At 42.9% G+C, this 26248-nt stretch overlaps 1 protein-coding gene across 1 annotated transcript in view; it reads right to left on the bottom strand.

Moving 5' to 3' along the window:
• Positions 1 to 26248, bottom strand: part of LOC124556821 (myb-like protein Q) — a 197471-nt gene that overhangs the window by 75087 nt on the left and 96136 nt on the right. Inside the window, exons 8-10 of the mRNA XM_047130836.1 lie at positions 25756 to 25895; positions 21936 to 22071; positions 7180 to 7538 (exon numbers count right to left, since the gene is read on the bottom strand). Coding sequence (XP_046986792.1) covers positions 7180 to 7538; positions 21936 to 22071; positions 25756 to 25895 — 635 coding nt within the window. The remainder of the gene's footprint in view (positions 1 to 7179; positions 7539 to 21935; positions 22072 to 25755; positions 25896 to 26248) is intronic.

Raw genomic sequence — 26248 nt, 5'->3', positions numbered from 1 at the left:
GTCAACACTTCATTGAATTTGAACAAGGTCGTGTAATATAGCTACGATAAGCTGGATGTTCCTTCTGCGATACGGCAGAAGTACTTGGCAGGAATGTAGCCAGTGTACATGACTGCTGGCAGTGTCGGTCACAAGAATGTATGGTCGCGAGAAAACCAGGATCTGGACGGCCACGTGGGACAATAGAAAGGAAAGACCATCATGTTTGGTGTATGGTTCTGTTGCATCTCACTGCATTTGCAAAAGTGATTTGAGCAGCAGATGGCGCCCCACTGACTTCAAGGACAGCTCCGAGCCACACACCCTGTTATATGCACTCCCCTGACCCCAAACCACTGCCATTTGTGATTTCAGTGGTGTCAAACAAGAGCTCATTGGAGGGACAGGTGGAGGTCTGTTGCGTTTTCTGATGAAAACTGCCTCGGTGCCAGTTAGCAGGAGGCCTGCACCCAAGTTGCCTGTGTGCTAGACATGCTGGACCTTTACCTGGAGTTATGGTCTGGGGTGTGATTTTGTATGATAGCAAGAGCACTCTTGTGGTTATCCCACGCACCCTGACTGCAAAATTGTATGCCAATCTGGTGATTTGACCTGTTGTGCTGTCATTCATGAACAGCAATCCAGTGGGTGTTTTCCAGCAGGATAACGCTTGCCAATATACTGCTGTTGAAACCCAACATGCTCTATAGTGTGTCAATACATTGCCTTGGCCTGCTCAATCACCAGATGTCTCCAATGTGTCCAATGCCCATAGGACATCATCAGATGACAACTCCAACGTCATCCACAAACAGCACTAACCATCCCTATATTGACAGACCAAGTGCCACACGCATGGAAAACCATCCTACAAACTGACACCCGGCACCTGTACAACACAAAGCATTTACATTTGCATGCTTGCATTCAACCGACTATTAATGTACACGCATGTCACATTTAATGGCTTATCTCACACTTACATTAACCTGCGACCTTGCAGAGTCAATTGTCATATACACGCAATACACCTAATGGATCAGCAACCCTAAACGGAGAAGCCTCGCGTGCACGCATACCGCCAAGATGTTACCTCCCAGGGCTTCGGCCACCGGTGAGTTTCATATCGCAAGCGATAGGTGGTGAGGTAAGTCCAAACAGAGGTCCTCCTCGCTGGGGATCTGCTGAGTCATGTGCAAGGAAATAGATTCAGACGTATACGTGCGCATACCAGTTACTTATAGTGGAGCAGCTCCACTCATCAGCAGTTCTCTGCTGACATTTTGGGTCAACTCCTGTGCCAGCTAATACTATACTTTCAGTCAGAACTTCTGCAGGACTTTAGACCTCTCCAAGAAGTAGCTCCAAGAAGCTTCTTTGGCCAGCACACCCTTCTTCCTTCCAGTAGGAAACTTTGTTGGATTAGTCCTTATGTACCCATCTTAATTAATTTTGTTTTCCTAGAAGTCAGTGAGAGTTTGGCATTAAGTTTTGTAACAAGTAGCTTTTGTTTAGCTAACATCCTGTAGTGCCATAATAAACTTTTCTCTTGTTGACTTGGGACATGTTGTTGCTCAATCATCTTCCTATGTGAGGTCCAGCAGTTTGGTGATGAGGTTTTTTTGGACCCAGGTGGTCACATGTGTGTTCTTTTGTCCTTTAGTCGCTCCAGGTCAACAGACAGGTCAGATCATCTTGCTTCCCTATGGCCGAACACCCGGTTCCTGAACCCCTCAATGTGATATAACAGATGTTGCTCTTCCTGCAAGATATGCAAAACGTCTTGCAGGATCTGGTAAACATGATGGCAGACATTACTGCAGCATCCGTTGATGGGTCGCAACTCTATTCTCTAATGGACTCTGTGGCTAAATGCCTCAGTGGAGCTAGTCCACCATTCCTGGCCTTCAACAGGAAAATGGAACCTAAGGGAAAATTATATGGCCTCGTCCGGGCAGCATTTTCTCCAGCAACACCCATTGTCAGGCAGTCCTAGTCACCTGAAATGGACAGGTGCTCTACTGTTTTCTTTAGGAGTTAAACCCTGAACTTGAACTGCACGTCCCGTCATATAAGGAATTGAAAGTTTGGTTGTAAGAATACTTTGACTGCCAGGTGCACACTGCGGCAGCAGAGCGCACTTTCTTCAGCTGTTGTAAGCAACAGGAGCAATAGTATTGGGAATGGCTCATGACACTATAGGCATGCCTCAGGAACATCGTTTTGGTGTTCAAATGATAACTGTCAACAGTCATATGCCACATCGGTCATTTGAGACATGATCTTAGTGCATGCCACAAATGAGGAGCTTACTGAAGTTGAAAGAACCCATTTTGGATTCTTGTCTTTTGATCATTCGCGTGTTGGGGCAATCCCTTTGTGCATCAGCATTCCTGCATACTATTTCATGTAGCGCACCCCCCCCCCCCTCCCTCTGCAAAGCTTTTCCCTCCCTGTAAACTGCCATTCTCAGCCCACAACCCTCAGCAGTTGCCATGTTCTATTCCTTGTTTTGCCACGCATCCTTGGCGTCAGTGGCAGTTCCGCCCTGCCAAATGTGTGTGTGGCCAAACAGGTCACACAACAGTGGTCTGTAGAGCCTCCTTCAAGATGAATGTGGATTATGCTCAAATGGACCTCTTCCCATTACAGCATCCTGACCTAGGGGACCTGGAGGTCCTCCATGTCCATGTGAGACTTCCCGTCCAGGATGGACATGTGTTCCAGAAAGCGTTCATCAATAGTCACCTGGCCTGCCTGGTAGATTATTGTGTGGAACACACAACGGCCGTTGGGCTCTCCTCCCCTCCAAACATTCGACCAGTGCTTTTGCAGTTATAGTAATGGCATAGTGGGTTCAAAGGACAGTTCACAGCTCTCATCCAACATGGTGTCGTAACATGTAGGGTACACTTCTGCGTCATCGATATGCCTGGGGCTACGGGTTTATTGGGACTTGACCTCTTGTACACTTTGGGACTAGAAGTGCATGATGCAAGCCATAGAATCCAGCCTGGCATGGACAGTTCTTACGTTCATGCTCTTCACTTTAAGTATAGTTCAGTTTTTGAGCCTTCTACTACAGGTTTTGTGGGATTTGAAGCCCATATCACCCTCCTATCAACGGCCACATCCAATTTTTTTCAAGGCTCGGAACATCCCATTGCCTGCAGGATAAGTTACAGGTGGAGCTGCAATGTTTGCAAGATTCTGGCATCTTGACGGCTTTGTCTAACAGTTAGTGGGCAACACCCATCATGCTCGTAGACAAATCTGACAGCTCCCTTTGTATGTGTTGCAACCTCAAGCACACCCCTATGCACAGTCCTTGTTCTTACTCTATTTAATGATATTTCAGAGATATTTGGAACAACATATACAGAAAGTGCCAGATGTGGATAATTATCTGGATGCCATAATTGTTGCAGGCGAGTCTGCCCAACACCTGGCAGGTAGCCTGGGCATCCTTTTTTCCATCCTACAGGTAGTAAACCTTCGTTGCAACTTTGGGAAGTGTCAGTTTCTTGTTCCTCAAGCTGAGTATTTGGGACATATCTTCAGTGCTGCATGTATCTGGCTGATGCTGGAATATGTCCAGGCTATGCAGAACTTGCTACCTTGGACAAATGCGAATCAACTTCAGTCCATATTAGGCCAACTGAATTACTGTCTTAAATTCATCCACCATGCTGCCACAATTGCAGAATCACTGCACTGTCTCTTACGTAAAAATGTGGCATGGAATTTGGACAACACCTTCCTGGACCTTAAACAGTTGTTACTTCGCCCCATGTCTGATGGCTCACATTCCCTTGCTCACTGTGGCTGTTGCAGCAGACGCATTCGATTATGGATTAGAATCCATCCTCCCTCACATCATTGATGGCGTGGAACAGTCTGTCGCTTTCGTCTCAAAAACATTGAGATCGTTGCAGTGCAACTACGGACACATTGAAAAGGAGGCTCTGGCCATATTCTTCGCTTTACAAATTCCACGACTACATGTATAGGCGTCATTTTATCCTGTTGACAGACCATATGACCTTATTTCAATCTGACATGAACAATTCCACATAATCGGCTTGTCACCTTCAACTATGGGTTTTGTTTCTCGCCAGTTATTCCTATGATATCCAGTCCCATTCTATGTATTATCATGTCAATGCTGACTTACTTTTAAGATTGCCTGTGGGTCAGGACTCCTCTTTTGATTCCAATTCAGAATTATGCTGCCACCTGGGCACTAGTGACGAAGAAGCCATTGTCTCACTTCCTATTGATGCTAAACTGGTGGCTCAGCATTTGGCAGAAGACTCTTTGTGAGCTCCTCCTCCTGGCCCAACAGGGATGGCCGTCACAACACGGGAAGGTGCTCAACCCAGGTGTTCAATTTTCTTGGCATTGCAGGTACGAATTCTCTGTCCTCAATGGTATCGTGCTGCTCCGGGGCGGACTCATATCATCATTCCAACTTCCCTCCAGCACTGTCTGTATCTTACACCTGCTTCACCTTGGCCATTGAGGCATCATGCTAATTTAAGGCCTGGCATGTCAACATGCATATTTGAAAGGGATTTAAGCAGATATTGTCACCATGGTGGCAGCCTACACATACTGGCAAAGCAAACAAGCGGTCCCATGGCTGGAAGTATCAACATGGAAGTCGCAGCTCCATTTGGATATCATGGGTCCTTTCCTGGGCCATTTGTGGATCACTGTGGTTGATGCCAGATTTGGTTTTCTCTATGTATCTCTGATGTTCTATATGTCATCAACGCATGTGATCCAAGCCATGATATAGGTATTTGTGACTGAAGGTCTTCCCTAAACAACTGGGACAGATAACAGACCTCAATTTATGTCTGCCGAGTTTACATCCTTTTGTGTGTCCAACGGAATCTTTCTGGTGCACACAGCACACATTCCACCCCGCGTCCAATGGTCTGGCAAAACGTTTGGTTCTAACATTTAAACATCAGCTGTCGAAGCTCCATCATCACCACACTGAACAATGCACTCTCCATCTTTCTGGTCTCTTATCAGGCAACCCCGTAGGAGGGGGGCCAGTTCAGCTGGATGACCCAGTGATCAAAGATCTTCCTTCTACACCCATACTGGTGGCCGGAGCCCCCTCCATGGGGTCACGAGCACTATTTTTCTATCCACAATGATATCTGGGTCCTGAAATTCTCTCAATGCGGTGAGAGTCTGGCTGGAGTCACCACCATGGGATTTCGGACCTCTCCAACGTTGCCTCTGAGAAGCTGCTGTTGAGTAAACTCTCCTTCCTTCCAGTGGGAAACTTTTTGTTGGATTAGTCCTTACATCCCTTCATCTTAATTAACTTTTTCCCCAGGCAAACACCTGACAGAAGTCCCTGAAAGTTTGGTATTAACTTTCGTAGGAGGGGCGTTTGAAAGGTCTGCGCAAAGTCCGAGAGATGGCACCACCAGTGCATATCGAGGTCATGTTTAGTTAGTATCATCTTTGGAAAGAATGCACACCAAGTTTCAACCGTATTGGTCTATTTCTTTGTGTTTGGCATTCATGTGAATCAACGAAGTCGAAGGATTGTCAAAAAATGGACAAAAAAGAATTTTGTGTGGTGAGTAAACGTTACTTTATGAAAGGCAAAATGCCTCATGAGACTAAAGAGAAGCTTGATAAACATTATGGTGACTCTGCACCTTCGATTGGAACTGTTTATACGTGGTTTCAAATTTTTCGGAGTGGCCATATGGGCACAAGTGATGCTGAACATTCTGGACGCCCTGAGGAGGTTAAAACTCCAAAAATCATTAATAAAAATCCATGATACGGTGATCGATGACAGAAGAGTTAAGGTGCGTGAGATTGCTAGTACTGTGGGCATCTCGAATGAATGGGTACATAACATTTTGCATAAACACTTGGACACGAGAAAGCTATCCACAAGATGGGTTCCGCGATTGCTCACGCTTGACCATAAACGGAATCGTGTGAGGTGTTGCAGTGATGGTTTGCAGCTGTTCAGGAAGAATCCGCAGGACTTTAAGCATTGTTTCATCACTGTGGATGAAACATGGATACATTACTATGCTCCTGAGAACAAACAATCTAAATAATGGATTACCAAGGGAGAATTTGCACCAAAAAAGGCGAAGACCATTCCTTCGGCCGGAAAGGTTATGGTGACTGTCTTTTGGGATTCGCAAGGAATACTCCTCACTGACTATCTGGAAAAGGGTAAAACTATTACAGGTGCATATTATTCATCATTATTGAACTGTTTGAAAACCGAGCTGCATGAAAAACTCTGGCGATTGAACTGCAAAAAAAGTCCTTTTGTATCACAACAATGCACCAGCACACACCTCAGCAGTTGTGGTTGCAAAATTAATGGAAATAGGATTCCAACTCATTTCACCCCCCCCCCCCCCCCCTCTAACTATTCTTCAGACTTGGCTTCCTCGGACTGCTATTTGTTCCTAAATTTGAAGAAATGGCTGGCAGGATGAAGATTTTATTCAGACGAGGAGGTGATTGCAGCAACTAATACCTATTTTGTAGACTTGGACAATTCCTATTATTCGGAAGGGATCAACAAATAAGAACAGCGTTGGACGAAGTGTATAAGTCTAAAAGGTGACTATGTCGAAAAATAAGAAAGGTTTACCTCAAACACGTAAGTAGTTTTTAGTTTTTATTTTTGCATGGACTTTTCAAATGCCCCTCGTAAGCAGTTTTTGTTTAGCTAATATCCTGTTGCGCTGTACTAAACCTCTGCGCTGTACTAAACCTCTCTCTTATAGATTTTGGACATTGTTTCTCAGACATCTCACGACATGAGATATAGCATTAATCAAATATGTTACCTAAACAAATGTATTCCAGAAATTTCATAATTGTACATTAATTTGGTGTTGCAATTATTTTTCCACCAGTGTAGGAACATGTATCACAGACCAATGAAATACTTCAACAGTAAAAAGAAGTGAAATGCACATGGCTAACATTTTAAGAGACTTTTGTTTGGTTGCACAGAGGGACCAAATGTAAAAGACAATCTCAGTTGGTGTCGGCCAACTAAATATCTCATAGCAAACATACAATATGGTGACACAAAGTACACCTTGAAAGTAACTGTAAAAGAAATTTTAGTCAGATGCAACCACATTATTGGCTAGGTACTAAAATTTAGATACAAATTTATGTTTTTACCTGTGCCAGAAACTGTTGTGGACACTTTGGTGAAGGTATTTGATGAAAAGAAAGAGTTGTTATCTTGCTCAAACAAGGCCGCAGCTCTCACAGCAGGCAATCTACCGGAATTCTTGTGGAACCTTCCTGCTGGCAAATTACTGGCCACATCATTAGCTGAACTACAGCTCACACCACCACTATTTCTTTCTTTGGACCGTGTACGACATGCGCGATTGAAATTTACTGATGATTTTCGAGATGGGTCCTTAACTACACCATTGGCAGGGCGTTCACTATTTGACGAGTTCATCTTGCTACGAGTCGGTTTGCTTTGGCGATCCTCTCCAGTTGCATTCTGAAGTTTATCACGCAGTCTCCTATCAACAAGAAAAGAAAGCAACACATATTACAAAACAACATGTATATCTATTACCAAACTGAACAAAGCATTAACAATGAAATATTCTACACACACTATTTGATAACCTAATGTGCAAAATGTGTGTTTTTCTTCTTACTACTATGGTTTGATGCCTGAGATGCAAGTAATCAAAGTCCCATTCTCCAAGACCAAAAACATCATCAGTAAAGAAAGAGTAAAACGTGAGGGCACAGTCATAAATGGACATAGTATCTGTTTTCATGGCAATGGCCAAACCATTACTATTTGCATATCATGTCATACAGCACAATGTTGTCAACTGCCATTTTCGTCCAACCTACAAAGTTTGATTGCATGATGAGCAGAAAAATATATTATACTGGCATCTAAACAGTTGACACTGTGTGCCACCACCAAAAGGTATCAAGCGCAAACAGACCAATGGACTTCGCTTTCCTATGTCCTACCAACATAAGTAACTGAAAACACACTGTTAGAAATAATGGAATAAATTCTGGGAGATTTCTTCTTGTTCATCAGTATTATAAATGTGACAGAACTCCATAATGTAATAATGCACTGGCCATCTTTTACTTAATCACATTTCTCTCTGACTCCAAACAATACCACACAGCAAATACGCTGCCCGACAAAAGAAGTGACGCACCCATGCACTGATTCAGATGGGAAAAGTGTCAAAGCCATTGCATCCTCTCCTTAGGTGAGCTGGCCCAGTTTCGTGGCATCACTCCAAACACAGCTGTTTGTGGTGTGGCAAGTAATTCCCTAGTATGGCAGCTGCTAGTCTCTGACTAATGGGGTGAGATGACACAGAATGTTGCATGGAGTCCACTGCTCGTTCTCTGTTGGCAGTCACAGATGTGAATGGGTGACGATGTGCTCGATGCACAATACAGTTATTCTCGCAGTGGTCAGATGCAGTTGTATGCCTGCCCTCACCTTACCACGCAGTTCGACATCAGAACACTGTCACATCTTAATGCCCAACAAATCTGGAATTGCACGATTCAATCAGCTGGTCAAATGGAAACCCATGACGATGCCCCTTTTAGACTCTTGTCTGGTGTCTCACACAAGAACATGGCATTCCGTGTCCTTCACAGTTAACAGTCAACATCTGACGCCACTTGAGCCTCTTATATACCCTATCGAGCATGGTAACGACACTGTCATTCTGCCCATTACAAAGAAATGCAACTTTTATCATTTATATACCTGCTGACAGTGTGTATATGTACAAAGTTTCATTGACATCTGAACGTGTCATCTGGCTGCTTCACAGTTTTCATCAGGCAGAGTATACAGTTATAAATATGCGTGACATACTGCCAATGTTGAGATTTATATAGACAGAGAACTTTTTCATTTTGACAATTATGAAGCACAGATTGGGCCACGATCTTGTTTAAGAAGCAGTATTGTGTTTACCTTTCCAGGATATGGCAGAAACGAAAGAGGGTAGAAAGGCTAGAGTTTACTGTTCCTTTGGATTAGGGGATCATTGAAGCAGAGCACAAGATCGGTTTATACAAGGACGAGGAATGAAATTCAGCAGTGTTCTTTTCAATGCAACCATCATATCACTTGAACCAAACCTACAAATGTTTTGTGCTTTACTCACTGTACTATCCGACTCAAAACCAGGCCATTGATAGAAAACAAAAACTCTCTTCAGTCCTGCTTTGTTCCTACTTCTTTTAGCTACAGTAGTAGTACTTACTTATGTAACTAGAAAGACAAATTGGAACTGTGGAAGCCATGGTGTTTAGATTAATCCTATGCTAGTGCGTGTCAGAAGTCTTATCTGCAAAGGGTACATTCTCTTTCTTATCTAGTCTTACACTGACACAAACAGGCAGTGTGGGCAGAAACAAATACTGGATACGTCTAGTTACGAAAAGCAGCACTGCAGCCTGTCAATTCAGCTTTAAGATTTGGGTGAAACCAGCACCAAACCTACAATAAGTTAAGCTAATGATCCGTACTATTATTTAACATGCCACAATTGACACATCCTCCTCCTCCTCGTCGTCGTCGTCGTCTTCGTCTTCGTCGTCGTCGTCTTCATCATCATCATCATCGTCGTCGTCGTCGTCGTCGTCTTCATCATCGTCGTCGTCGTCTTCATCATCATCATCATCGTCGTCGTCGTCTTCATCATCATCATCATCGTCGTCGTCGTCGTCGTCGTCGTCGTCGTCGTCGTCGTCGTCTTCATCATCATCATCATCATCGTCATCATCGTCGTCGTCGTCGTCGTCGTCTTCATCATCATCGTCGTCGTCGTCGTCGTCGTCTTCATCGTCTTCATCATCATCATCATCATCGTCGTCGTCGTCGTCGTCGTCGTCTTCATCATCATCATCATCATCGTCGTCGTCGTCGTCGTCTTCATCATCATCGTCGTCGTCGTCGTCGTCTTCATCATCATCGTCGTCGTCGTCGTCGTCTTCATCATCATCATCATCATCATCATCATTGTCGTCGTCTTCATCATCATCATCATCATCATCGTCGTCTTCATCATCATCATCATCATCGTCGTCTTCATCATCATCATCATCATCGTCGTCTTCATCATCATCATCATCATCGTCTTCATCATCATCATCATCGTCTTCATCATCATCATCATCGTCTTCATCATCATCATCATCGTCTTCATCATCATCATCATCGTCTTCATCATCATCGTCATCATCATCATCGTCTTCATCATCATCATCATCATCGTCTTCATCATCATCGTCTTCATCATCATCATCATCATCATCATCATCATCGTCTCCATCTCCTTTATCTTTTCTGGATATACTGGGTATATTGGACAGAAACTGTGATGACAGGTTAAATGGCTGGTAATGTACTCAAAGCACGTGCACTCGATCTGCAATTTATGTGCAGTCCCATTCATGCTTCAAATTTTCTAGTACTGCTCCATAATTATAGGTGAGACTAGTTGCAGTTATCTTCCTGTCTTTAAATACTGTGTCCTCCAATTTAATTGGTTTTTATCTTATCACTGCTTGTGGCCTTTCTACTACCATTCTCACCAATAAATACTTCCCACAATGTTTCTAATTTTATTTTGGATCATTAAAATTGTTGTCACTATTGCTTACTTTATTGAAAATCCCTGTAGTTCTCAGCACATCCAAACTCATGCTAGTATGTATAGTTTTTTACGCAATTCTAATATTAACATGGGAACCCATCTTTGTGTAGTTTTTTGTTTTTAATCTTGTTACAGACAACATTAAAGTAGCATTAATATTTTACGAATACTATCATAATAATAATAATTATTATTATTAGTGCTCTGAGGAGGTAGTGTCTGAAATAGATATTACTTCCTCAGTCTCACTTAATGGGTGCTCAGTCGCATTGTTCTTAGTAAGGACCTAACTTCTCTTTTCATCTGGTTCCAAACTGTTACAGAGTCCACCCTACTACTGATCTGAAGAAAGTGCTTCCAATGAGCAGAAATTTCAATAAGAAAAGTGCTACCTCATCTGAATTTCTAATTTGTTGAAAGACCTTTGATGTGCAGCAACATGTACACTGCATATGTTCGTATTATGAAGGTATAAATTCGGATTCCATCAAACACCGCATGTTACTTTCTGAAGCACTGAAATTGAGATTGTGCTGCGCTTTTGTAAGCCACCCTTAGCTCATGTCACGTGATCTCGTCAGCTCATGACAGCACACAACACGTGATGTAGTCAGCCAATAGCAACATCACTCTTTAAGTAGCATGAACACACAAATAAGAAAAGTTAATGGTTTAAATTAATATACATAGCATTCACATATAATATTGGTCTCTAAGATTAATAAGCTGCAAGAGAAGCTAAGCTTGCACATATAATGTTGATCATCTTTGTGCGTGTTACATTTAAAGACACATCACACAAATGTGCCAGTAAAATTTTTAATAATGACCTAAATGTCTGATTTTCTGGGCTCGAAATTCTTCTAAACGGTCCTCCTCAAAGAGTTGATTTTTAAATGAGAGTCAAACGCTTTGTGATTTAGGAAATTCATCGTACATTCTCGCACATATTTCATCTTGCGTAAAAGGAAATTTGCTTTAATGTAACGCTTTTCAAACCACCATTCGCAATATTTTCCCGCGACCTGTTAGAAATAGGTTCGTTTCGGCAGTTGGCAGAGAGCGCCAAATAACAGGCGTCACCGCCCTTGTGCAGCTACGATGACGCAGGAAGCCCAATGTTCCTACGTGTAAAACATTAAAAGACCTTACATTATGTCATAAAAGAAACAAGACATCAGAGAATACTTCAAGAGCATCGGAATTTGGTGCACCATACTAAAATGCATAATTCGGCTTAAAGTGCACAATCATGTGTCCAGATTCGGATGTAAATTTTCTTGAGTACCAGTACTGTATTATCTCATGTTTGGTTCTTTATTATGGCATAATGCCATACGGGCTAGAAAGATGGAAAACGTGCACTTGAAATGCAGCGAACAGTGTGAAATTAAACACTTTGTTTCAAATAAATTGACTGCCTCAGTGGAAAATATTAATAAAAACTAAATCTTTTTAGCAAACCGACAAAAATAACTTCATTGTTCTGCAAGGTGATTAATGCTTGACTGTCAGAAAGGTGGAAATAAAACCTGAAACTAAGCCTTCCGTAATCATGCGAATGTATTTTAATTCATTTGGTAGCTCCCGGCCCCAGAATTGCATTTTCTTTTCATTTAATGTGAGAGCAACAAACGAAGAGGAAATAGCAAAATCACTAAACGTAAACACAGGTCACGTGGAGACTACCCACCTCCCCACAACAACTCAGACTGCTCTGTGCATCAACCCTGGATCTACGATATTTCTGAACCGGAGCAATTTAGATAGTGGCACCCAGCCACACATCTGTAGCCAGAAGCAGGAGAAGGTACTACTCATAGGTAACTCAACTGTGCATATGCAAGAGCCCGCCCGCAACTGCTCAAATGAATCAAATGTAAACAGTTTTCATGTCACGCTCATCGGAGGCAATTTGTTGTTAGGAAGCACTGCATGTTCTTCCTAAAGCCTTTGACACACTTTGGTTGGCAGACGCTTATATGAGCACTGCATTTTGTTGTTGTATATGGCGCATTCCCTTTGCGACTTACGTTTTATTTTAGTTTTTTCTCTCGTTCATCTTTTTTTTGCTGCAGCATTATTCTGCAGAAGCTGGATACAGTAATATCCTTCGTTAGAGTATTGGTTCTTACCAGTCAAAATCACAAAAATTTAACTGGTAACTAAAACAAGGAAAACTTCCCGGAATTCTAAAAAATTCCTGGGTTTTTCCCTGTTTTCTCTCAGACGAAAAAATTCCCGGGTTTTTCCCAGATCTCCCAAGTCGTATACACCCTGAAACAATTCCCGGGTTTTTCCCGGATCTCCCGGTTGTCCCAGATCATATACATCGTGATAATAAACAGAAAAATAAAAAAAAAAATTACGTTTTACTGTTTGCAGGTTAGAGGTTTTAGGTTGTGTAGTAGAATAGCTACCAAAATAAACGTCCTATAGCATCACGTAAGGTATGTAAAGTAAGGCACACATCCACTCTCTTTGCCAGTTCAGCTATAAACAGAATTTTGACATAATGTTATAAACAAGACACAGTGCATCAGGTCGTTGGTACACATCTCACACGAGAACTATGAACAAACGATGTAGAATATTTTACAATTATTCATTCACAATCGTAAATATTATGTACCAAAAGTTTCACTAAAAATCAATACGTAATAACAATCTCACAGTTAGAAAATAAAAAATAACCCACTGAAGATGACACAGAAAGTGCTGAAACGTGTCTGGGTAAAACAAATCAGAAAAAAGGTGTCTTGCATGAGGCAGAATTCCTAGTCCTATTTTCATAGCAAATACGGACATAACATGAAGATTAAATTGATACTCACACAAGATTAAATTCACAAGATTAAATTCAAAGAGTTACATCAATGTTTTCCTAAAAGTAAACCACAATATCCTGTTTCTTGTAGGCAACTATACTGCCTCTTGAAAAGACATCTCCCTACAAAAATGGCTCTTCCTTTCCTTCCCCCCCTTACAACTACCAAATATCATTCCACGAAATTTCTAAAACTCAGAAAACAGTTTTATCACAAGGGCCTTGTTCAACAGTTTCTACAACACACTCAAGTATAGGAATTTGCGAAGCCAATACACTTGGCTGTATCAGGTTTTATTACTGGGGCGTGGCATGTCAGGAAACATCAAAGTAATCAAAAAGTCTCGAAAAACTCGAGTTTTTGAGGTATCAATATTTTTGGATTTTCTGATACAAACTGAACTGCTCATGGCTGCCGGTATGCAACTTTTGTTATGGTCATCAAGCAGGGTGAATATTAAAGCAAATGATTATGATGCCTAGAACTAGCAGGCAGTTAATTAAAAGCTCTGTTCCTTCCTCTTTCATGGCTATGTTAAGATTGTTAACCATTTAATCATATATCAGGTACAGGACAAAGCCGAAATTGATGATTATGATGATGACGATGCATAATGTAACTGTGCTGTACATGAAGCACAGTTTAATTCAAACAGGAGACTGTACATTTGAATCGTCAATTCATGGACAAGAGTAGTCTGATTTGCAGCAAATGTTCAAAATGATTCAAATGGTTCTAAGCACTATGGGACTTAACATCTGAGGTCATCAGTCCCCTAGACATAGAACTACTTAAACCAAACTAATCTTAGGACACCCCACACATCCATGCCCGAGGCTGGATTCAAACCTGCAACCATAGCAGCAGCGCGGTTCCGGGCTGAAGCGCCTAGAATCGCTCGGCCACAGCAGCCAGCTAGCAAATGTTGACTGGCGTGATGGCGGTAATGGTAATCTTTATTATATACAAAACTTTGTGTTTTACCATAAACACGAAAGCAATCAAAAGAAACACACACACACACACACACACACACACACACACACACACACACACACACACTCTCTCTCTCTCTCTCTCTCTCTCTCTCTCTCTCTCTCTCTCCATACATTTTGTCATTTTGTACTTTTGAAGCATTTAGTATCGTGTAGGATCAATGAATTAAATTTTGCTTACAACACTGCATTTGTAGTTTAACAATTTCTTTAATTCCAGTATTTGTAATTCCTTAGGTAGTTGCATATTTATGCTATTTATTTCATTAGCTGTCACTTCGTGACAGAACACTGCGTCACATTTAGGATGTTTTGCTCCTTAATGTGTGTTTTACTCAGACATTTTTAATGTCTTATTAACAATAAATTTCAATATGATAAAATTTACAGAAACACGAATGTTTATAGGATAATGTTTGTAGGATGATGTATCCTGATGACTGAATACACTCAAACTCTGTAACCCTGAGAACACAGTGTTAGTGAAGTAGCTGGGGAATGTGTGTATATTTCTAAATTTATATATGAACAATTTGGTATCCATCTATGACAATGAATTTACTAGTTGTCAGCAAGGTTCTTCCATAAATCAACGACTGAATTAATTATAGAAATAAAATGTATATACAGATTTTTACAAAAGACACTACAATGAACTAAGGGTTGGGACTGCTTGGGGGAGGAGACCAGACAGCGAGGTCATTGGTCTCATCGGATTAGGGAAGGACGGGGAAGGAAGTTGGCCGTGCCCTTTCAAAGGAACCATCCCGGCATTTGCCTGGAGCGATTTAGGGAAATCACAGGAAACCTAAATAAGGATGGTCTGACACGGGGTGAACAGTCGCCCTCCTGAATGCAAGTCAAGTGTGCTAGCCACTGCGCCACATCGCTCGGTACAATGAACTAAGGTAAGAGGCAAGGATTTCTTTATAAAACTGTGTTCTTTGTCTGATAAACTTTAAAAATGAATTTATAGTATCCACATTAATGTACAAATTTTATAACTCAATGAAAATAATTTTATGAATAAACTGCTGATCCCATGTCCCTCCATATCACATACAAATGACACCATATCTCACTGGATGTCAGAGAGGCCAGTCAGTATCATGGGGTCCAACCATGGAGTTACTTTTCCTCCCCCCCTCCATTCTTTTAATGAAGGAGCAGAATGAAATCGCTGTATAAGTCTTCCTCTGGATGACAATTTCTATCTATGACACTAATATAACAATGAAAGAATTCTGTCCCTTCTTTCTATTGTAATGGCATTTTCTTTTCCTTAATTGGTCACCAGTCATTAGACTTGCTACAGCGAGAGTGGTGTTGATGTACAGTTGCGCTTCCTGGTTTTGGCACTGATTAAGGAGGGTGGAATGAATATGCCACAGAATGTCCATTACTGCTTTTCATACTTTTAACTGTTTGTGTATTATGGCCTAGAGGTAAGAATGTAGTTCACTTACTGCAGCTGGATTAGGAAACTACCTGAAAACAACAAGTTAAGATGGTGTATCAGATCAAGATCCTCTCTAAATGTACTAGAGAAACTAGGGAATGTCGTCTTGCTCCTAAGATCGATGAAAGGAAGTTCCCGATGATTACTTCCCTGTGGCAGCGAGGGGACAATAATTGTAGTCCAGAATAAGAAAATAAATATGTTGAGATTTGCTGATGATATCACAATGTCAATTGAAAATGCAGAAAAATTAGAAGGTATGCTAGTCCCAATGGAACCCACTCTCACCCTCCCTATAACATGGAATTAATAAAGCTGAAAGAAAAATCTTAGTTATGAGTAGGCAAAACATTGTTGCCCAATGATCACTTTACAATGAGTGACTGGAGACAACTGAATCCTTCACCTATCTAGGGAGCAAAATTACATCAGATGGATGATCGAAGAGGGATATCGCAAGCTGAATTTACCAGGTAAACTGCTTTTATGAAGAGAAGAAACTTGCCACAGCCAGCTTCATAGTTGAACATCTTAAGAAAGATCTCATGAAGACATTGTTTAAAGCATGCTATGGTACATAAGTGACATTTGGAGGGCGGGGGAGAGGGCGAGGGGGGGCGAGGGCGGCGGGGGGGGGGGCGAAGGCGGCGGGGGGGTGGGGGCGAGGGCGGCGGGGGGGTGGGGGCGAGGGCGGCGGGGGGGGGGGGCGAGGGCGGCGGGGGGGGGGCGAAGGCCGAGGGGGGAGAGGCCGAGGGGGGAGAGGGCGAGGGGGGAGAGGGCGAGGGGGGAGAGGGCGAGGGGGGAGAGGGCGAGGGGGGAGAGGGCGAGGGGGGAGAGGGCGAGGGGGGAGAGGGCGAGGGGGGAGAGGGCGAGGGGGGAGAGGGCGAGGGGGGAGAGGGCGAGGGGGGAGAGGGCGAGGGGGGAGAGGGCGAGGGGGGAGAGGGCGAGGGGGGAGAGGGCGAGGGGGGAGAGGGCGAGGGGGGAGAGGGCGAGGGGGGAGAGGGCGAGGGGGGAGAGGGCGAGGGGGGAGAGGGCGAGGGGGGAGAGGGCGAGGGGGGAGAGGGCGAGGGGGGAGAGGGCGAGGGGGGAGAGGGCGAGGGGGGAGAGGGCGAGGGGGGAGAGGGCGAGGGGGGAGAGGGCGAGGGGGGAGAGGGCGAGGGGGGAGAGGGCGAGGGGGGGAGAGGGCGAGGGGGGAGAGGGCGAGGGCGAGGGGGGAGAGGGCGAGGGGGGAGAGGGCGAGGGCGAGGGGGGAGGGGGCGAGGGCGAGGGGGGAGGGGGCGAGGGCGAGGGGGGAGAGGGCGAGGGGGGAGAGGGCGAGGGCGAGGGGGGGAGAGGGCGAGGGGGGAGAGGGCGAGGGCGAGGGGGGAGAGGGTGAGGGGGAGGGGGAGGGGGTGAGGTGGGAGGGGGAGGGGGTGAGGTGGGAGGGGGAGGGGGTGAGGTGGGAGGGGGAGGGGGTTGGGGGGGAAGGGGGAGGTGGGAGGGGGTTGGGGGGGAGGTGGGAGGGGGTTGGGGGGGAAGGGGGAGGTGGGAGGGGGTTGGGGGGGAAGGGGGAGGTGGGAGGGGGTTGGGGAGGTGGGAGGGGGTTGGGGGGGGAAGGGGGAGGTGGGAGGGGGTTGGGGGGGAAGGGGGAGGTGGGAGGGGGTTGGGGAGAAGGGGGAGGTGGGAGGGGGTTGGGGGGAAGGGGGAGGTGGGAGGGGGTTGGGGGGAAGGGGGAGGTGGGAGGGGGTTGGGGGGAAGGGGGAGGTGGGAGGGGGAAGAGGGGGGAGGTAGGAGGGGGAAGAGGGGGAGGTGGGAGGGGGAAGAGGGGGAGGTGGGAGGGGGAAGAGGGGGGAGGTGGGAGGGGGAAGAGGGGGGAGGTGGGAGGGGGAAGAGGGGGAGAGGGGGAAGAGGGGGAGGGGGGAGGGGGAGAGGGGGAGGGGGAGAGGGGGAGGGGTGAGAGGGGGAGGGGGGAGAGGGGGAGGGGGGAGGGGGGAGAGCGGGAGGGAGGAGGAGAGGCACAGGCACAGGCAGAGAAAGAGCAAGAGGGTACGCATATCTCTGGCCATTCATCTGATACATTCAACTGAAGACCTCTCATTAAACTGTCTCTCACAGGTGTTCACACTGTACACATTACACTCTACAAGCAGGTACCTTACCAGCTAATTCATTGGAACACAATATGGCACAAATAAAAAAGGTACACACCTATTTGCAATAACAGACTTTGTGCACAACTATCAAACTGTTCACAGGTCCTGATGAAAGCTTCAAAAAACTGACTGGTGTGATGAAAATTGATCACAAAAGCTGGAAGCCAGATTCTGAGAATAGAAAAACCAGATGATGAAGGAACTGTAAAATCTGTAACATATCTGACTGTATCTCCAAAATTGGAAACCATGACCATGTATATACATGTTTGGATGTGGTACAAGTGGAAATTCTGAAAACATAAAGAATGTGTTACGAACTAGTCACCAGTCTACACTAACATGAAGGACAGTATTATGTTAACTGTTTTTGGAGGTCTAACAAGCACACTAGACAAAAAATAATCACCACTATGAGGAATCACGCTAATACCACGTAATATCTCCTCTCGTCTTGGTAATAATCTTAGTTCTGCGAGAAGTGTCCACAAGTTTCTTCAGGTATGCCATATCTAGCTGAAGCCGTTCATCGGTTACTAGATTACACAGTTACCAAAATGTGGGGATGTTGATTGCTACATTTCACCCACTCTTGCAAACAGTTACAGGCATTTTCTATGGGATTATGATCGGGTGATTTTGCAGGCCACTCAGGGAGTGATAGGATGATAGCTCGAGTGTTTGTCAAACTACGAATGCATGAATGCAGCCTTGTAAAAACAGCTGTTATCTTCATTGGTGGGAGGTAAACAGCATACCCATCTTGAAGATGTTGAAGAAAGCATAACATCTGATGACTGAGGCTGTTCAAATAAACATCTCCATTGACGATAATTCGATTTAGCGGATCCTAAGCATAGCATGAAAAACACTCCACATCATCAAGAACCACCTCTGATCTGAATTACACTTTCCACACACTGTGGGTTAAATCTACAACTGGCCAGTCTGTGCATCAACACTTCGCTGTGCAAAACCAGACCATACAACATTCCTCTAGTCACCTACTTCCCAATTTCTGTGTTGTTTGACCCTGTGAAGACATGCAAGCTTTATACGCTGCTGTTACCAATAGCCTAAATGTCCATTCCACACAGTTCCCTTCACAATGCTCACTTGGCAACTGGTCAAGAGGGACCTGCATTCACCGACAGCTGCAATTCCTGTTGGGTTTGATGACAACTCTCATTAAGAAGTCATGACACTTGTCTCTGGTACTTGTCAGTTTAGCTCTTTTGTGACCACTGTTTCTGAGTAGTGTTAAATGCCTGCAAGTGGTACAGTATTTGTTGTAGAGATGTTGGACAGTCCTTGTTGATACACCAACAAATCTGGTTTGGTCATCCACAGGTCCAAACACCGTAACTTCTTTCTGCCATTCTGTCACACACATATGTCAATCAATCTCTCACTACTGATTCCATACAACCCATTTGCACATACACATCAACTCACTGACATGACTTATTGCAGCAATGGAGGGTCATATGAAGGTCTGGTACCAGTTCAGTGGTACATATAGCACTCCAAAGTGACCACTGTGCTCTTTTAGGGTGTGTGTAGTATTTTGTCCAGTGATCTTATTCCCAGAACTGATGTGCACTGTTACATTTTAGCATTTCTACTGTAAAATTTAAATAAGTGTTCTGATGACAGCAATTAATGCTTAAACCTAATGGTGAAATATCAATTTTAAATGTAACATCTGAAGCCTTCCGACAGACTGGAATATTCACTAGTTGAGATGCAGACATAAAATGTGAAACCCCCAGCATAAACAAACAACATAAAACTACAAAAACACAGCACAACAGGGATGTACACGAGCTTACACATGCGTCCCCCGGGGCATACTGATAGTCATTCACTTCCACGTCATTTGTCTGACATTTTTCCAGCGTCAGAGATGAATCCTACCATGACAATCATATATGCTAGCTCAAGTGAAAGCTCAGAGTGCCAACATTTTTAGTTTTACAGGAACATCAGTCAGATATTTAATGGCATCACATAGTATATGCGCGATCTCTTTTAATGGAGAGGTGTGTGTTCTTTTTTTATGTATACATTTTTTTGAAACCAATTGGGTCTTACCCACGTAACAGAAAATGTAGGAAAAATGTGAAAGGATTTTAACAAACAAGGTACAAGGTCAGCTGTTGACGTATGGGGAGCTAGAAACATCTTTCCTAAAAACGAAAAATATAGTGCTGGGATGACCTGTCAATATAGGAGCAGCTACTGAGCACAAGAATGAATGTTTAATGGATTTTCTCTGGCACCACGACCAGCCCTGGGCGAACTCTGCTGCAAAGTGTAAACACAGAGTTGAGAGGGCTCCTTCAAATGGATGCTAAATCTCATATCTACATTATCAAAGTGGTATCTCAGGACCCAGCACCAGTTGTAGCATGGGAGTAACACAAATTCGATTTTCAATATTTCACGTAATTACAGACTGAATTAAAAAAATTAGAATGCTGTCAATCTACTCATTAAGAGGCATAATCTTAACACAATAAAACTAGTATTAAATTTTATTTGCGGATTCTTCAGTTACTTCTAGGTAGAACAATTCTATATTTAAGGCTGAATAACAAGCACACTGTTTTTGTTCTATTGATCTGAAATAAACGAAAATCAGTATAACAAAAATAGTGCACTTCTTATTCAACCTTAAAGAAGTATTACAGTCTGAAATTGTGTGTTTGTGTTGAAGGAACATGACTGACAGTGCACAAATACCTGGAATTTCATTCATCCATCTCCGTACATATTTATGTAGATTCAATATGGATAAAGGAAAAGTTGTCACATTCATAAAAATGGGATATAAATACAAAAATGTAGGAATGTCACACACTAATTGACAAGCAAGCTGCAATGCACTCAAGGAACACATAAGCACATCGTAAGCAAACATAACAACATCGTACCTAGCAACTATGCACGTTGAATGGCACAAACAAGTTTCAGTGTGGAAACTTTTCCAAATGTGATATCTCATAAACAATCACCACTAGAATCCTATAACAGACAACTGTCATTCTGAAACTTCCTGGCAGATTAGGGCACACAGTTTTAATCTGCCAGGAAGTTTCATGTCAGCGCACACTCCGCTGTAGAGTGAAAATCTCATTCTGGAACTGTCATTCTAATTTACCCTGCTTTCAGTTTGTTCATTTCAATAGGCATTGTTCCATTAAAAAAGTGTACATCTGCACAAAAAATACACTTCATAAATATTATTAGAATATGTTTATTGGCTAACAATACCAGCCCCTGATTACCACTCCATTCTGTGGATACCACACATCACTAGCACTTCCCATTTCAGCAACATTTATGGTGCCAAGTCTTAGGTGAATCACCCTGTATACTGCATAAACACATCCAACATGTGTTGAGTGTAGTTTTAAAGAGGCACAAAACAATAAGAATAAGTTTTCTTATTGTAAAATCAGTTGGACTATATATTGTAATCTTTGATGCTCTATTAGGAAATTTAAGGCTGGGTTCATATGATGTGTCTAGAATTTTAATAGAACATTAATGTCAATATACAATTGCAGTGAGAAGACAAGTTACATTTTGGTAAAAGCTGAGAGATCTGAACAGACTGCAGCTTTTGTGTGTTAATGCAGAACTTAAAGACTGCAAATCACTTTCTGATTACAGGACATCTTCACACTTTTACTTTCAACCCTCGTGTATTACAGACTACACCAGTACCAATCATCCTGAAAAACCTGCAATACATAATTTGGGGGGTGGGGGCGGGGGTCCTCCCTTTCCAATATATTCAATAAAAACTAATCAGTTGTCATTCTATGCCTACACACCCTTTGTCATCAGGTAGCGCATGCCTTTTCTTGTGAGAATCCTTTGAACGTCTCTGGTTTCCACCACCAGTTGATCGACCCATGGAATTGCTGCAGCCACTGCTGACACTTGATATTGGGCTGTTGCTTCCTGCAACTAAAAGAAACATAAATGATGCATGCAATAACTGAAATGGGGCAAAAATATCCTCTAATACACTCCCATCTCTAGAAGGCTCTGATGCACTCCAACTACTGACAGTATGAAAATGTGAAAACATTTCTTATGAGATTGAACACTAACATTAAATTAAGGACTATTCTAAACATAAGTACTGAATTTTTGCTACTTATCAATTATTTACTTTGCATATATACACTGCATTACCGAAAAATCAGAGAAACCTAATGTGTGGTTTTAAAAACTACCTATGAAGTTTATTGCATAGTGAGAGCTTAAAGCCCCTTTTGCAGGAGACACTTTCCTGAATAAAGTATTCATAGCAAGCGAGTCTATTGCGCTGTCCTTGGTGTGTTATTCCTATTTGGTCGTAGATATTTACACATTGATATCAGAATTAAATGTGTTTGGAGTGCTGTATGATCTTTAAACTAGTTCTGCACAGTGAAAAAGGGGTCATAAGGTATCAGCTCTCACACAACAATTTGTAGTACAGGAGTAGTATTTTTTTTTATCAGTCTACTGACTGGTTTGATGCGGCCTGCCACGAATTCCTTTCCTGTGCTAACCTCTTCATCTCAGAGTAGCACTTGCAACCTACGTCCTCAATTATTTGCTTGACGTATTCCAATCTCTGTCTTCCTCTACAGTTTTTGCCCTCTACAGCTCCCTCTAGTACCATGGAAGTCATTCCCTCATGTCTTAGCAGATGTCCTATCATCCTGTCCCTTCTCCGTATCAGTGTTTTCCACATACTCCTTTCCTCTCCGATTCTGCGTAGAACCTCCTCATTCCTTACCTTATCAGTCCACCTAATTTTCAACATTCGTCTATAGCACCACATCTCAAATGCTTCGGTTCTCTGTGTTAAGAAATAGCAATAACATACGATTTCTTTAATCATCTAAGCAAAATTTGTAATGTATTTTCTTGACAAAGGTCAAATGTTAAACTCTCCACACTGCTGAGAACTAAAAGAATAGGAAAAGTGTAGTCAAAACATTTCCAAACATCTAGATTTGTCTGCTCAGTAGAATATACAGGGTGTTACAAAAAGGCGTGGTCAAACTTTTAGGAAACATTTCTCACACACAAATAAAGAAAAGATGTTATGTGGACATGTGTCCGGAAACGCTTAATTTCCATGTTAAGGCTCATTTTAGTTTCGTCAGTATGTACTGTACTTCCTCGATTCACCGCCAGTTGGCCCAATTGAAGGAAGGTAATGTTGACTTCGGTACTTGTGTTGACATGCGACTCATTGCTCTACCGTACTAGCATCAAGCACATCAGTACGTAGCATCAACAGGTTAGAGTTCATCACGAACGTAGTTTTGCAGTCAGTGCAATGTTTACAAATGCGGAGTTGGCAGATGCCCATTTGATGTATGGATTAGCACGGGGCAATAGCCGTGGCGCGGTACGTTTGTATCGAGACAGATTTCCAGAACGAAGGTGTCCCGACAGGAAGACGTTCGAAGCAATTGATCGGCGTCTTAGGGATCACAGAACATTCCAGCCTATGACTCGCGACTGGGGAAGACCTAGAACGACGAGGACACCTGCAATGGATGAGGCAATTCTTCGTGCAGTTGATGATAACCCTAATGCCAGCGTCAGAGAAGTTGCTGCTGTATAAGGTAACGTTGACCACGTCACTGTATGGAGAGTGCTACGGGAGGACCAGTTGTTTCCGTACCATGTACAGCGTGTGCAGGCACTATCAGCAGCTGATTGGCCTCCACGGGTACACTTCTGCGAATGGTTCATCCAACAATGTGTCAATCCTCATTTCAGTGCAAATGTTCTCTTTACGGATGAGGCTTCATTCCAACGTGATCAAATTGTAAATTTTCACAATCAACATGTGTGGGCTGACGAGAATCCGCATGCAATTGTGCAATAACGTCATCAACACAGATTTTCTGTGAACGTTTGGGCAAGCATTGTTGGTGATGTGTTGATTGGGCCCCATGTTCTTCCACCTATGCTCAATGAAGCACGTTATCATGATTTCATACGGGATACTCTACCAGTGCTGCTAGAACATGTGCCTTTACAAGTACGACACAACATGTGGTTCAGGCAGGATGGAGCTCCCGCACATTTCAGTCGAAGTGCTCGTACGCTTCTCAACAACAGATTCGGTGACTGATGGATTGGTAGAGGCGGACCAATTCCATGGCCTCCACGCTCTCCTGACCTCAACCCTCTTGACTTTCATTTATGGGGGCATTTGAAAGCTCTTGTCTGTGCAACCCCGGTACCAAATGTAGTGACTCTTCGTGCTCGTATTGTGGATGGCTGTGATACAATATGCCATTCTCCAGGGCTGCATCAGCGCATCAGGGATTCCACGCAACGGAGGGTGGATGCATGTATCCTCGCTAACAGAGGACATTTTGAACATTTCCTGTAACAAAGTGTTTGAAGTCACGCTGGTACGTTCTGTTGCTGTGTGTTTCCATTCCACGATTAATGTGATTTGAAGAGAAGTAATAAAATGAGCTCTAACATGGAAAGTAAGCGTTTCCGGACACATGTCCACATAACATATTTTCTTTCTTTGTGTGTGAGGAATGTTTCCTGAAAGTTTGGCTGTACCTTTTTGTAACACCCTGTATACATAGGAAAACATCACACACTGTTTAGAGGGCCATTCATATAATCGTTTTACTTTATCCTTTGATTCTTTTGAGCGCAACATCCAAAATCTTTTTTCCTTTTATACAGCTGACCGTTTCTCCATTGAAACAATGTTCGTTAAAAAAACATTTTTTTCTCTTTATATTATTATTCTTGGAGAATGTAGGCTATTTCTTTGTCTAAGTACTGTAAAACTGAAATAATTGTTTGCTTTCAGGTATTCGGTATCTCTTCTGTGAGAATATTCATCGGCAAAGTATCATTTCTGCTTAATGCTCAATGCATCACAAAGTCAGCAAATGGCAAGACTGTGCCCAGTTTCTGCACATGTGCACTCATTAATTTACTCAGGATTTTTAAACTATATACTCCACACAATCAATCTCTCACTGACATTACAGACCCTTTTGCAACATGGCTGGCACTCAAAGCACTTAAATTCTCTCTCTGTGATAATGTACCTGTGCACACATCTGTTGCCAGTTTCTCTTCACAAAGTACAACTAACAGATCAATTGGGGAATACTCAAGTTTAATGAAATAATACCAGTCAAAACAAACTGCTGCAGCTGAATCTAATATTTTTTTTAGAAGTCTGGAAAAATGCTGGCTATGAACAGACGTAAGTGGCAATTATGATGGGATCCAAACTGACTATCAGTAGAATTTTTTTAAGTCACAGAAATATCAGTTACTCTCCAAATACCAAATTCCTTAAAATTTCTGTTTAGCATACTTCAAAACTAAATTTTCAACTAGGACAAAATAGGCTTCAATCGATCCAGTCATTAAATGCACTAAAATAATGTTAATAGATACCCCTTCACTTCTTTTCATTAAAATCTAATTTCATACAAAAGAAGCACCTGAACATCTTTTGAGCATTGAAGTGACAATTAGAGAAGGTAATTTTCCGACACACACACACACACACACACACACACACACACACACACACACACACACACACACACTCCTTTTGTTCACTGAACAATTTTCCATCAAAATACTCACCATTGGCAGAAGCATGTTGCCAGCCTTGTTTATTCACTTGTGACTGGGACGATGTAGATGCAGAGCCTGAAGACAATGGAGAATTTGAAGATGCACATACAGAACTCTGTGTGCTACGAGGTGGTGAGGATCCCGGTTTTCTGGACAGAATTCAAAGAATAATATTATTATTGCAGAATACACCATTGATGTGCAAGGACGAAATTCTAACTAATGCACAAGATTAATTATTGAATCAGTTCCACCACTGAAGAAATAAATGCTGAATCCTGGTTTACACACCTGGTGTAACAGAATAGTGGCTAGTACCAAGTCAACTTAATGTTTATTGTATTATATTATTTTAAGGAGAACTATTACTGGGTAGTTTGTTGAAATGAAACTTTCTCACAAAATGCTCCAGCACTGCTGAACTGGACCAACACTCTACTATCAGGAATCATCTGACCACTGTCTCCAATTCTAGTACCAAGTTTCATTTCAGCCAGCTACC

The sequence above is a fragment of the Schistocerca americana genome, chromosome X (assembly GCF_021461395.2).
Source record: "Schistocerca americana isolate TAMUIC-IGC-003095 chromosome X, iqSchAmer2.1, whole genome shotgun sequence".
NCBI lineage: Eukaryota > Metazoa > Arthropoda > Insecta > Orthoptera > Acrididae > Schistocerca > Schistocerca americana.
The sequence above is the reverse complement of the archived record's forward strand: the minus strand, read 5'-3'. Positions and strand labels throughout refer to the sequence as shown.